The 15,452-nt window shown below is 40.3% G+C and overlaps 1 protein-coding gene across 1 annotated transcript; it reads right to left on the minus strand.

The window, feature by feature from the left end:
• Positions 1-139: 139 nt before the first annotated feature.
• LOC139450112 (carbonyl reductase [NADPH] 1-like) lies at positions 140-8,705 on the minus strand. The gene is made up of 8 exons (XM_071231764.1): positions 8,679-8,705; positions 7,610-7,691; positions 5,987-6,165; positions 4,947-5,059; positions 3,336-3,464; positions 2,310-2,451; positions 1,374-1,437; positions 140-237 (listed from the first exon to the last, which is right to left on the minus strand). The coding sequence occupies exons 1-8, from the start codon at positions 8,703-8,705 to the stop codon at positions 140-142; spliced, it is 834 nt and encodes a 277-aa protein (XP_071087865.1).
• Positions 8,706-15,452: the final 6,747 nt, after the last annotated feature.

Below are 15,452 nucleotides of genomic sequence, written 5' to 3' on the forward strand. Positions count from 1 at the left end.
GGAATTGTATGTTGGCTGCTAGTCCAGCTTGAGCCATCTGCTGACAGTTAAAACAAAACCAGCCTGCGCACCCTTTGAGCAAAATGTTTACCCTGTTCCATAACGTACAGGTGCTCCATCACTTTCTGGTAGTTACATGCTATCCCCAGTTCTGGATTCTTCTGTCCGCGACTATGTTGCCTCTGGGGGATGTGGTGTTGGGTGGAAGGAGAGCCAAATAGACCAGGGTGTCTGCACCTAAAGAACAAGTCACAATCCATAAGTTAAAGAACGGGATGATTGACTCTGTTGTTCAACTGAATTTCAGCCACATTGTATGTCAAGAGGTTTTAGTAACCACAAGTCGGTGTACTAGAGGTACAGAAGCTCACCTTTATTCAGTGATATAATTCTTATGCGGTGGACATGCGGATCACTTAAGCAGCTTATTGGACTCAAAACCATGCTACCTTAACCTCGGATGTGATGCAATGAGTTTTCATTGATATTTGTAAATTCTCTTTTTAACGTTTTAAATACTCTGTTTCTTGTGTAATGTAATTGTCTGATCGCCTTTTTTCTCATGTTACTACCATACTAATGTTGTGAATTTTTGTGAATTGAAATAGGTATTCCATGTTCAAAAGACGATTGGAACTTTTTTTATTTCTTTCACAAAGTTTAAGCCATATTTCATAATTTGACCTCTCGTGACCTTAACTTAATATGGAGGGCACCTAAAGTTGATGCAATCGTAAAGCTGCTCTAAATATCACACATCATAAATTCCAATCGTAAATGAACAATTGTTTGTGTATTCAAACTTTATTTTACACCTAGTTTATGACGTGTGACCTTGACCTACAATGCCATCCAAACATATGTCATAACATGTCCCAAGGAGTAAATAAAAGAGGTATCAAACAAATGTCATACACATCGGAGGAACGCAAATTTGAACAAACTCTTTACATGGGGGACCCGTGAAGATTCCGGGGTAGAATAGGTCTTCAGCAACCCGTACTTGCCGTAAAAGGCGACTATGCTTGTCGCAAAAGGCGACTAACGGGATCGGGTGGTCAGGTTCACTGACTTGGTTGATACATGTCATCGACCCTAATTGCGTGGATCGATGCTCATGATGTCAATCACTGGATTGTTTGGTCCAGACTCGATTATTTTACAGACCGGCGTCATATAGCTGGAATATTGCTGAGTGTGGCGTTAAACAACAAACAAACAAACTTTACATGGGGCTGCTTAATCAGATTCCGTTCCCCTACATCCGGGTTAGTAAATGGTTCTAGTCACTGGCCCATGTGACTGATGAGTTTTTTGTCACGTGTGTTCATATTTAATGCTGCTATCTTGTAATGGATTTTGTCAAAGGTCACCTTCATCAATGGTCTTCGTTCCTTTATGGCTGGTCATGTCAGTTGCCACACGCCCAGGAGAGCACTGAAAATCATCATCACAATCATTATCACGTTAAATCCCTCATCGCTACCACCTTGTACTGTTGATCTTATATTCTATATATTATGAATACCATGTTCAGCGCAACAGACAGGCCTGATCTATGTAAATCTTGTTCTGTGGATCTGTTCTGCCATAGCCCCCCCCCCCCCCCCCCCCCCAAAAAAAAAAAAAAAAAGAAAAAAGAATTAAATAAATAAATAAATAACTAAATAAATAAAAAAAGAAGAAGAAGAAAAGACAAAAGTACAAACTTGCTACATACAGTTACATCGTGTAGTTGTCTAATTAAGAACTGACTTCAAGGTATAAATGTAAATACGGGAGTGCACACTGTTAATCCGAAAACTCCGTAAATACAAAAACATATTGAAGTTATAAATGAATACCTACAAAATAATTTCAAGGAGTGGTTTTTGAAATAATTAACACAAATAACCTAAAACGTCAATTTGAAATCAGTGATATTGTTCAGTGTAATATTGCAACAAAACCACCATCCACTCTATTATCAGCCAATCAGGAATCTGTAGTCCGTTAGTGGGCGTGGCATATTATATTTCGCGAAAATAATTGCCAGGTTAGCCAGTCAAATGTCACTTGTGATTATTTAGTTCAATTGCAATTGTTGAAAACAGTATACAGGTCGACTAAAGTAGGAAGATTTTTCTGAAAGAATACTGCCTCTTTTAGTTTACTGTTGACAAAAAAATGGTTGATTTGTTCACTGTACTGTAGTGGCTTAGTGTGTTTTTCACCTGCAGGATAGCATCTCAACATATGTACGTGATATAAATGATAAATATTTGGTTGTAAGGGAGTCTCTTATCAAAACCATCAAGCCGTGTCCTCACCGCATTGATGACGATGTCCTCTCTTGAGTCCTTCCTGATTTCTCTGTCTTGGATGAAGGACATGATAGTGACCCCGATCTTGGACATTCCGTACGGCATGTTGGCGAAGCCCTGGTCCCGGTGAGTACCTGCCTTGGCAGCACTGGAAATACAGACCACAACTGGCATTAGAATCAACACATACTTTAAGGTGTTTTCTCAATGGACCCTAGTGTATGTGTGTTCTGAATTGACCATGGTGTTTGTTCGTCCTGAATGAACAATCGCGTTTGTGTGTTCTGAATGGACCAAGGTTAATCTAATTAAAATCAAATCTTAGTTCTCGCTATCGTTAAACAAAGATCTGAGGACATTCCATTAGGGGTCACGTCAGAACGACCTTTCATCCGACCAATCAGAGCGTCACTTACCAGATCATGAAAGTGACAGTCGGAATGTGATTTCTAGTCATGCATCCACGAAAACTTTAACACGGGGTATTCCGAACGATAGTTACGGGTTTAACGACTGAATCTATACAATCTGGACCATCTATTAGCGATTCCAGAATGTTCGTTTGTTCAGGTTTCAAATTTTTAATCGAGAATTTGTCAAAATATGTTTCGAAGCGTAGTCGCCAATTTGAAATTAGTGTCTTAAAGCTGCCTTCTGATAAGTTATTCCATTGGTCGGTCAAAGTTCGCGCAAGGTCGGTCTGACGTGACCCGTAAAAGGATGTCTTCAGATCTTTGTTTAGTGGCAGCGAGAACTTATATCTGATTTTAATTAGATTGGACCAAGGCGTTTGTGTGTTCTGAAGAGACCATGCTGTTTGTATGTCCCGAATGGGCCATGTTGTGCGTGTTTGCTGAAAGGACCCATGGCGTTTGTGTAATCTGCGTGGACCTCAGTGTTCGGTTTTAGAGTTTAGCACAGACAAATCTACAGGTAGCGCAGGTTTGCATGACACATTTGCAATTCACATTACATATTAGTTCAAAAGAACCCATTTCACTTCTCTTTAAACCAATATATTCTCTGACTTACTATACAAACTCCTGCATGATCTTCTCGAGACCACCCATAGTCAGGCCGGGGTCCTTGAAGCGACCTTGAACAGCTGGAGAACATCTTGTGATGGCAAACTGAGATACCAAGCTTGAGACGTTCACGACCCTGCCGAAGCAATACAATGGACAACATTCACTTTACAATGGCCATTTGTTGATTTTTTCTAAACATGTGCCAAGTACACTGTCTTGACGTCTTTTATTCTGACAGCCATATCCAATCAGTTATTGTTAAATATCAAATGAGTGAGTACATTTTGCTGTGTCATGCCTGTCTTGTGAGCTGGTTTGCTGTGTCGTACCTGGCATGTGAGCTGGTTTGTTGTGTCTTACCTCTCATGTGAGTTGGTTTGTTGTCGTATCTGGCGTGTGAGCTGGTTTGTTGTCGTATCTGGTGTATGAGCTGGTTTGTTGTGTCATAACTGACGTGTGAGCTGGTTTGTTGTCGTACCTGTCGTGTGAGCTGGTTTGTTGTCGTACCTGGCGTGTGAGCTGGTTTGTTGTCGTACCTGACATGTGCCCTTTTTTGTGTGTCGTATCTGGCGTGTGAGCTGGTTTGTTGTCGTACCTGTCGTGTGAGCTGGTTTGTTTTCGTATCTGGCGTATGAGCTGGTTTGTTGTCGTACCTGACGTGTGAGCTGGTTTGTTGTGTCGTACCTGACGTGTGAGCTGGTTTGTTGTGTCGTATCTGGCGTGTGAGCTGGTTTGTTGTCGTACCTGACATGTGAGCTGTTTTTTTGTGTCGTATCTGGCGTGTGAGCTGGTTTGTTGTCGTACCTGGCGTGTGAGCTGGTTTGTTGTGTCGTACCTGACGTGTGAGCTGGTTTGTTGTCATACCTGACGTGTCAGCTGGTTTGTTGTCGTACCTGGCGTGTGAGCTGGTTTGTTGTCGTACCTGGCGTGTCAGCTGGCTTGTTGTCGTACCTGGCGTGTGAGCTGGTTTGTTGTGTCGTACCTGTCATGTGAGCTGGTTTGTTGTGTCGTATCTGGCGTATGAGCTGGTTTGTTGTGTCATACCTGGCGTGTGAGCTGGTTTGTTGTCGTACCTGGCGTGTGAGCTGGTTTGTTGTCGTACCTGGCGTGTCAGCTGGCTTGTTGTCGTACATGGCGTGTGAGCTGGTTTGTTGTGTCGTATCTGGCGTGTGAGCTGGTTTGTTGTGTCGTACATGTCATGTGAGCTGGTTTGTTGTGTCGTATCTGGCGTATGAGCTGGTTTGTTGTGTCATACCTGGCGTGTGAGCTGGTTTGTTGTCGTACCTGGCGTGTGAGCCGGTTTGTTGTGTCATACTTTGCGTGTGAGCTGGTTTGTTGTGTCGTACCTGTCATGTGAGCTGGTTTGTTGTGTCATACCTGGCGTGTGAGGTGGTTTGTTGTGTCATACCTGGCGTGTGAGGTGGTTTGTTGTCGTACCTGGCGTGTGAACCGGTTTGTTGTGTCATACTTTGCGTGTGAGCTGGTTTGTTGTGTCATACCTGACGTGTGAGCTGGTTTGTTGTCGTACCTGGCGTGTGAGCTGGTTTGTTGTCGTACCTGGCGTGTGAGCTGGTTTGTTGTCGTACCTGGCGTGTGAGCTGGTTTGTTGTCGTACCTGGCGTGAGGTCGGAGCAGGGGGAACAGCACACGGCAGACGTCCAGGGTTGCCCAGAAGTTGGTCTTACACGTAACTTCAGCACGTTCCGAGAAAGGGGCTGGGTCATCTTCCTGGAATATCCTGGGTTATTAGTCTGTGTATTTTGTTCATTAAAATTAATATTTGGATGTTATAACAGAAATATGTTATCCATACAAAATGATTTATTGTTTAAGATTTTCATCCCTAAATTTTGGAACACTGAAACATTCGAAAATACAAAATATGTCCCTTAAACGTAGTAAATGGGTGTGAGCTTGTTCTAGGTATGTATTTTACTGAAGGTGATTGTATAACGCTGGATATGTGTGATGGTATGTACAGATCCCTGGGGCTTTCATAAAGTGACCGTTGCTTTTTGCACGTTCTCGCAGACATGTCTCTAGTTGGTAGATTTAAATCAATCAAATTCAGTTTTCTACTGTATGATATATATTCCAATATCATAATACCAATACCTTATGACTTGTACGCTGTTACAGCAGCACATTAACAAGACGTTCTACTGTATGATATTCCAGTTTCATAATACCTTATGACCTGTACGCTGTTACAGCATCACATTAACAAGACGTTATACTGTATGATATTTCAGTTTCAAAATACCTCATGACTTGTACGCTTTTACAGCATCACATTAACAAGGCGTTACACTGTATGATATTCCAGTATCATAATACCTTATGACTTGTACGCTGTTACAGCATCACATTAACAAGACGTTATGCTGTATGATGTTCCAGTATCATAATACCTTATGACTTGTACGCTGTTACAACATCACATTAACAAGACGTTATACTGTATGATGTTCAAGTATCATAATACCTTATGACTTGTACGCTGTTACAACATCACATTAACAAGACGTTATACTGTAAGATATATATTCCAATATCATAATACCAATGTCTTATGGCTTGTACGCTGTTACAGCATCACATTAACAAGCTGTTATGCCTTGTATATTATTCCAGAATCACAATAACGAGATATACCTTGTATGCTATTCCGGCATTGTTGACCAGAACATCCAACCCCCCATAGGTGGAGTGTAGGAAGGACTTCAGTCGCTCTATGCTTGACCGGTCACTGATGTCCAGCTGATGGAACTTGGGCTGCAAGCCTTCCTTGTTTAGGTCAGCGATGGCTGCCTGCCCACGACCTTCACCCCGAGCTGTGTGGTTAGGGGAACACCAATTAATTCAAATACATGTATTGGTGAAAGCCTCGCATTGGCTTAAAAGTGTGGCTCAAGACTTATAATTGGGGAAATGTGTGATTTGAGGTCAAGATCTAAAACTGTAAAGGAAAAATCAGAACATATCTTAGTAGAACCTTCTTTAGCATAGGAGAGCTAGACGTACCAACCAGGCCACGCTTACCATATTATGTGTGTTTTTCATAGCCAGTGAACTGGTCGAAATAAGAAGAACCATAGAGTCACAGGGCTTACCAGAATTTTCCTGGTATATCGTATTAGATCATAAGGGTTAGAGTAAATAAACAACAGATGTCTCTACTATACACATCATCACACCATGTACAAAATACAAAGGTTAAATATATATGTGGAGCAAAACTACATGTTCATTATGACAAAAGCAACACTAATGGCAGCCACGGCATGACATACAGGTCAAAGTTGTGACCCGATACCGAATTTCATGATGTAGTGAGTGAGTGAGTATGCTTTTAGCAATATGCCAGCAATATCACGGCGGGGGACACCGGAAATGGGCTTCACACATTGTACCCATGTCGGGAATCGAACCCGGTTCTTTGGCGTGATGAGCGAACGCTTCAACCACTAGGCTACCCGACCGCCCCGATACATGCAGAAATGACTGACAATCATGACATTTTCATTATGACACTAAGTTTAAAGTTGGTCAGAAGCTTAAGAGCATACCATTAAGTACTGTGCCAGATCGAGTCTGGACCAGACTATCCAGTGATTGACATCATGAAGTGATTCCTGGTCTTAAGTTTGCTATGTCGACAAAAGAGCGTCGCGGGTGTTGAGTTCAGTTAAAATGGTTGGTTTCATGCCATTGTGTCCAGCAAGGACAGGGTGCTTGGCTCATTATACTACCATAACCCAAGTTATTTTGAGCTGCTTGCGCCACGTGGTGCTTATTATTAATTAGACGTGTTACACACATGGGGCAACACAACAGATACAAATTAGAAACAACATTTAAGCAGAATAATGAAATACAATCTGTTTACATATTGTCTAAACTGCCCTTATAGACTGAACCCAAGGGAATCAAAACATATTGAAGACCACAGGAAACTATGCATGATACCATGTGAGTAAGCACTCAATGCCTCAAAGACACGGAGCTCTAGTAACCTGTACATTGATTTACTTCAGTCAGAATAGGTTTTGTTATTTTCTGTGGGCTATGAAGAAAGCATTTGATGAGTTATTATCCAGTTAGTTCAGCTACTTGTGTGTTTGGTTTCTGCAGTTGTATCTTTTTATTTTTTCTGATCCATCAAAGATGATGGGGCTGTCTATAAACAAAATTGAAATAAAACTCATTGGTAGCAATTCTTATTAATCACAATCAGAACAGGTTAAAAAGTCTACAGAAATAAGATTTATTAGTTACATGTAAGCAAGACGTCCCCATCGTAGCTCTTACACAACGCTCTAACCACGGCAAAGCCCACGCCCTTGTTGGACCCCGTCACCTGGAAGATATTCATGCACATCTGGAAAACTGCTGCAATAGGTATTGTTTGTTTGTTGTTTAACGCCAACGTAAATAATCGAGTCTGGACCAGACAATCCAGTTATTAACATCATGAGCATCGATCCACGCAAAAGGTTTGTTTGCTTGTTTGTTTGGTGTTGTTTAACGCCGCACTCAGCAATATTCCAGCCATATGACGGCGATCTGTAAATAATCGTGTCTGGACCAAACAATCCAGTGATTGACATCATGAGCATCGCTCCACACAATTAGGACCGATGACATGCATCAACCAAGTCAGCGAGCATGACCACCCGATCCCGTTAGTCGTCTCTTACGACAAGCATAGTCACCTTTTACGGCGAGCATGGGTTGCTGAAGACCGATTCTAGCCCCAATCCTTACCGGTCTTCCTGCAACAGGACCAACAAGGAGGAAGTTGTACCAATGCATAGTTTTACATTAATGCCTTGAATGTTATGTTAAAACACCTCTGAATTTAAGAAAAATAAAAAAATCCCCAAAGAATAATGTGTTCCTATTTGCTTGCCAAGGGTACTTAGTTGTTTTTAATCCTACAGATAAATTGCAGAGAACAGGAATGTCAATTATATGTAACATGCAATTATGAATAGTTTTTTTTATCCTCCATACAGTAATATGTTTTTGCTTCCCGCCAGGACTTGCAATGTAAGGTATTTGCGTCTATTTTCATTTGTACGCATATAGGACGCAATATTGTATCTATTTATATATATCATGTTTGTATACATGATGTACATACGCATTATGGTTGTGAACTGTCAGCCGGTATTTGCTGCGCTAAACACAACACGCCATTGCGTCACCGGTCATTAGTTATAGACAGGATACCAGTTTGTTGTGAAAACAAAGATATAAGAATAGATCGGAATAGTGGAGTTAGTTGTAAAATACTAAATTGGTATGTTCACCGTGTTTGGTGGAACCAACTATCTATTCTTACCAGTGCTACCTTTCTGTCACTTGCCATGGCCGATCCACTGTTGAAATGAGCTGTCCTTTAGCAAATATGAAATAAACGAGCAGACACTCCCACCTGCGTCGTGACATATGCGAAGCGTGATTGAAAAGTGGGATTGTTAAATGTGACTGCGTGTTGTGAGGACTAATTATTACAGCCCCAATAATTAAGTGTTACTCGCACAACAATTACACTCTGTACGCTGTGCTCTGCGTGTATGCTTCATACAAAGAACCTCTTTGGAAAATTCTACATAATTATAAAAACAAACTAATAAGTTAGTTATATTCTGTTTGAAATGTCCCAGCTTGTTTTTCTATATTTTTGATGAAGTAATATGAATTATGACTAAGTAATTTTTTTCTCTGTTTGTACAATTGCCCTAGATAATCCTGCCGTAATATAACTTATATCACCCAATAGGGGCAAGGTTATCGGTGCAATTATTTTCAGACATCCTCACTGAGCATTATATTTTTGCTTCTTCCTGATTGGGGAGTTCGTTACAATTGGTCATTTGTTTTCATTGTTTGCGAAGAGGTCAATAGCAACGTGACACCATATGAACGCATTGTCACAAATAACGGACGATAACGTCATCAATTGTTCTTGACGTCACAGACGATTGGTATAACGTCCTCTCGACAATTCTGCCGATGTTTGAGATAAATAGAAATTACTACAAAGTGTCTGTCAGATACTATTTATTTTACAACGAGTTATTTGAAAACGCATCGAAAGCCACCGTTGCACTATGAAAAACTTTGATAAAAAACATGGTAAAGTCCATTTTGACCAAGTTTTTGATAGTGTAACATGACCAAGTTTTTGAGGGACTTTGATGGAATATATATATCGATCCTATTTCTCGTCAAACTTTGATCATAGTTTGATGACGTCGATTTAATTAGGCCAATCAGAATGCAAGGAACATTTACCCCTTTTCAACCGTAAGTGCATAGAGTCAAGTCAAAATGAGCCAACTACAATCTGACAATCGTACAGTTATTTATTTTTATTCTATCCAATATAAACAAGAGAATAAATTGGTAAAATGCAGATAGCTACCGTAGTCGTTGAGCGTGATTTTACGTCAGCCATAGCGTCACACAGGACGGAAATGTTTTAATTTCTGTTGATTTACATGATCATTGTCGTGTGTATACTTTTAATTCCATAATTGGTGCTACGATACTCTTCCCATGAATAATCTCAAACGCGTGAGCCAATATATGCAATAATTAGACGAATGAATCTCTCAAAATCGGAGAAAATGCTACACAGTGTAAAATCTGAATTTTGCTTTGTTTACATTTCAATCAAGTACAGTTTTCCGAGCACATTGTTCGTTTCCACACCTAATTTATTTCTCTTAATTTCATCTAGATAATTTGTATTGGTGACAGACCGCCTCCGTGGTCTAGTGGTAGAGCGTCCGCACGGAGAGCGGAAGGTCCGGGGCCGCGTCATACCAAAAGACGTTAAAAGATGGTACTTGTTGTTTCCCTGTCCGGCATTAAGGGACTAAACAAGGACTGGTCGGCTCGGAGTCAGTATACTGGGTCTGAGTGGGGTATTCATGTCAAACTGCAGCATTGTATCTCAGTGGAGTAGCACTATAAAACGGCATTAGTCCGGACTAACACAAGCAGCCACACACACACACACACACACACACACACACACACACACACACACACACACACACACACACACATAACAACAACAAAAAAACAAACGTGCATGCACCTCCTGCACACATCCAGAGCAGCTACGCGTAGTTCATCGGCAGTTGTAGGGACTGGGCGCACATTGTGCAGACGCCTTTGAACCTCATCCACGGTAGAACACGGATGTTGTGTTGCTGCAGAAAGGCCATGGTAGCTCTGGCAACATGGGGACGAGCGTTGTCCTGCTGGAAAATGTGTTGTTGATGTTCTGCAAAAAATGGAACAACGTTGGGTCTGATCACTGACACCGTGTCCCCGACCTTGACCAACATTCAGAAAGCACATGGGTCCAAGTCTCGCATTAAGTCAAATCCCTGTCCATATCATGACGCAAGGTCCACCTCATGGAACCCTTTCCATGCATGATACCCACATATTTATTGAAATGGTGCGTTTTGGCGATTCGTTTTTTATGTTGCGTGTTTACTCGGGGCTTCCAAAATGCAACTAAAAAATATTGATCACACCATCAGGCTTCACTACATGCTAAAACTCGTATCAATTTATGGTTCCGTGTTTGTTACCTATTTGCTTAAAACCACTTGCGTTTCTTTTGCGTGTGAGTATATATATAGACATTGAATCCCTGAACATACTGACATTCTGCATAAACTGGAATTCTGCGCATACTGGAATCCTGCATATTCTGGAACCGTGCACATGTTGAGTAAAGTATAATCATAGATTGCCCTGGAAAGCTCCACAACAGGCAGACAGACAAGTACTAGGTTCCGGGGACCTATTCTGTCCCAGCTCCATTCAAGGATCATCATCGTAGGGGAATCAGTTATCAAAACCATGAAGCCATGCCCTCACCGCATTGATGACGATGTCCTCTCTTGATTTCTCTATCCTGGATGAAGGTCATCACGGTGACCCCGACCTTGGACATTCAGTAACCCCGTGTTTTGGAATCCATGGTTCTTGTGTTTACCCGCTTGACAACACTGCATATAGAAGAAGACAACTGACAGTACAGCCATAACAACACTATTGTGGGAGTTGTGAAATCACATCAGATCTTAAAAGATTTCATCTCCGTGTCATAAAAATCGGCATGGTGTGAACATGTCCTACGTTCCAAAGCAGTCTATTTGAGTTATCGGTGATCACTTGTTTGCATACATAGGTGTGTCATTATGTGCTAAGATTCTATAGGAGTGAGATAATCTTGACTGCGATGTTAAACCCCATGTCACCCCTCCTCATATTATTCTCTGACTTACTCAACAAACTTCTGCATGATCTTCTACAGACCATCCATTGTCAGGTTTGGGTCCTTGAAACGACCTTGAACAGCGGGAGAACATTTTGTGATGGCAGACTGACATGACATGCTGGAAACGTTCACAACCCTGCCAAACAAAAACTGACTTTGGTGCATCTTGATGTGCTGACCCTTGTTTGTTGTTTAACGCCGCACTTGGCAATATTCCCAGCGAGTCTGACCACCTGATCCCGTTAGTCGCCTCTTACGACATGCATGGTCGCCTTTTACAGCAAGCATTGGTTGCTGAAGACCGATTCTAGCCCGGATCTTCACAGGTCAGGGGATACTTGAAGCCACGTGTGGTGTCATCCAATATGTTACCTGTAGTTTTACCTGTAGTACTGGATCAAGTATATGTGAATCTGGTCAGCTTACATCTTGCCAAACATAAGCAAGACATATTGCTCACGGTATATTGGCAATACATCAGGTATAAAGTCTAACGCTTGCAGTAGGTACATGATGGAGGAAATATTAAGACGGTAGTTTTACAGTATTGCAGGGAAATTAATAACCACTTTTCATATTTCAGTTATCATGAAAAACATTTTTTATTGAATAATTATAAGGTCAATTTCATTCGTTTGAACTGATAATCATTCACTGCAAAACAATTATTTAAGTAACATGACTCAAATCAAAGACATAACACAGATACATCTTACTGTATGACTTTATATTTAACATTTTCTCCTGTATCCTCCCGCATCAGAGATACCATCACAATAACAAGATATTATACCTTGTATGCTATTCAGCATCACAATAACAAGATGTTTTACCTTGAACGCTCTTCCATCGTCATTATAACAAGATATTACACCTTGAAGGCTATTTCAGCATCACAATAACAAGATGTTATACCTTGTACGCTCTTCCATCGTCACATAACCAGATGTTATACCTTGAACGCTCTTCCATCGTCATTATAACAAGATATTACACCTTGAAGGCTATTTCAGCATCACAATAACAAGATGTCATACCTTGAACGCTCTTCCATCGTCAAAATAACAAGATATTATGCCTTGAAGGCTATTTCGGCATCACAATAACCAGATATCATACGTTGTACGCGCTTCCATCGTCATTATGACAAGATATTACCCCTTGAGGGCTATTTCAGCATCACAATAACCAGATGTCATACATTGTACGCTCTTCCATCGTCATTATGACAAGATATTACCCCTTGAAGGCTATTTCAGCATCACAATAACCAGATGTCATACATTGTACGCACTTCCATCGTCATAATAACAAGATATTATGCCTTGAAGGCTATTTCAGCATCACAATAACCAGATATCATACGTTGTACGCTCTTCCATCGTCATTATGACAAGATATTACCCCTTGAGGGCTATTTCAGCATCACAATAACAAGATGTCATACATTGTACGCACTTCCATCGTCATAATAACAAGATATTATGCCTTGAAGGCTATTTCGGCATCACAATAACCAGATATCAAACGTTGTACGCTCTTCCATCGTCATTATGACAAGATATTACCCCTTGAGGGCTATTTCAGCATCACAATAACCAGATGTCATACATTGTACGCTCTTCCATCGTCATTATGACAAGATATTACCCCTTGAGGGCTATTTCAGCATCACAATAACCAGATGTCATACATTGTACGCTCGTCTATCGTCATAATAACAAGATATTATGCCTTGAAGGCTATTTCAGCATCACAATATACCTTGTACGCTACTCCATCGTCATACATCCCGAGCTGTGTGGGTGGAGGTAGACAACTGAATTCAAATATTGGCAAAAGCCTAGTATAAGCTCAAATTGATGTCTGAAACCCCATAAACGTTGAAACATGGAATACCTAAGGGAGGCAACTATGCAAAAATGCAGAGGGGAAATCTGGGAACACACCAGAGTAGAACCTTCTTTAGCCTGTGTGAGCTATATCAGTAAAAGTACTAGCTAGGTCTCACATACTATATGCCATGTGCCCTTGCTAACCAGTTAACTAGGGAGGTCGAAACTGGAGCCACAAGGTTTACCTGAACTTTCCTGGAATATCATACAACATGGTCAAAAAAGCAATCAGTTCAAAAGTCCACTTCAGACACATTTTGTAACATTTTCACAACTCAACTGTACATCATTCCACAATTAAGATTCACTATGAATCTCACCGCGTGCTCACATAAACACAGCTAGTACAGTTTATAGTCTGTACTTAATAGTTATACACGTTCCTGTATTTCTTTCCAGATCAATATTATACGTACATGATTTCTACTGCAGAGAAATAATGCATAAAAAAGGGCGCCATGTCTCGCGGATTGTTCATAAGGCACATGGAACGTTGTTAGTTTATGCGCCCCTTATACACTTGAGGTAGCACACCAACAAATAAGAAACAGCATTTAAGTAGAATTATTTAAACAAAATGTTTACTGCATTGATATAAAAATACCAAAACGACTGGACCCAAGGGAGTATAAATCATACTGAATACCCAAAGAACACTAAACTGACTGCCAAAAGAAATTTTACCACTATAAAATAAAATTACAAAAATGCCAAAACACAAGCTCAAACAAAATCAATGACAAAACGCATTGTCCAAATACAACAATGCTCTATTTAAAAACTGATGCACACTCACGGTTTGTTTTTACTAATTCCAACATTAGCATTTAGATTTTCATACCATTATTATTATAAATAATGTTATGGCTTTGTAGAAATAACGTGACCAATAAAGAACTTCGTCTTACATGTACATTATTGCAATGTTAACATATGTCTGAAATTAAGAAAATGAAGAAACTATTTTCAAAAGATATCATGTTAATAATTTATTCCCAATTTGCTTTCCAGGGGCACTAAGTCTGGAATCCTACAGATAGATAAATCTGTGAGAATAGAAATGATACTAGTAGGAAAAGAATTGGAGTGATTATTTACAATTAAAGGAAATATTTTTTGCCTTTTAAAATAACATTATTTCTCAAATTTATAAACGTCGTTTTAACATTTTTTCACTTTTACAATACTTGATGGAAACGCAAACGTAATACGCCATTGCGTTACTTATTATAACATATGGACTTATAAATGCTCCTGATATTAATCACTGAATTGTCTGATCCAGACAGACCGCCGTCATATAGCTGGAATATTGCTGAGTGTGGCGTTAAACAACAAACCAAAACCCTTTCTGTTACTGGTTATAATCGATCCACTCATCCAGTGCAGTATACCTCCCAATAACTATATACATTTAACATCCAAAACTGGCTTCCACAGGGGATATGCTTTGCAAAGATAATTCAACCTATGGAAGGAATGTTGAGAATTTCCCACTGTTCACTTAAACATAGTAACCATACAGATGTAGGTGAATTTAAAACAGAACAGAATAATAAAGCATTTTTGTATAATAAAAGACCATTTTTTTCAAAACATTTATTTAACTTTACATTAAAGTACTAGCTTCTGATTGGTTAAGGAGCAGCAACGGCTCGGGATACTTTGGCTCACACACGGTACATAACACCATATTAGGTCTTCAGCAACCCATACTTGCCGTAAAATGTGACAATGATGGTCGTAAGAGGCGACTAACGGGATCGGTTGGTCAGGCTCGCTGACTTGGTTGATGCATGTCATCGATCCCAACTGCGTGGAACGAAGCTCATGATATCAATCACATGGTTTCTGTTCCAGACTCGATTATTTACAGACCGCCGTTATATAGCTGGAATATTGCTGAGTGCGG

This window comes from Haliotis cracherodii, unplaced genomic scaffold (genome assembly GCF_022045235.1).
Source record: "Haliotis cracherodii isolate W230 unplaced genomic scaffold, xgHalCrac1.p SCAF_8, whole genome shotgun sequence".
Lineage (NCBI taxonomy): Eukaryota > Metazoa > Mollusca > Gastropoda > Lepetellida > Haliotidae > Haliotis > Haliotis cracherodii.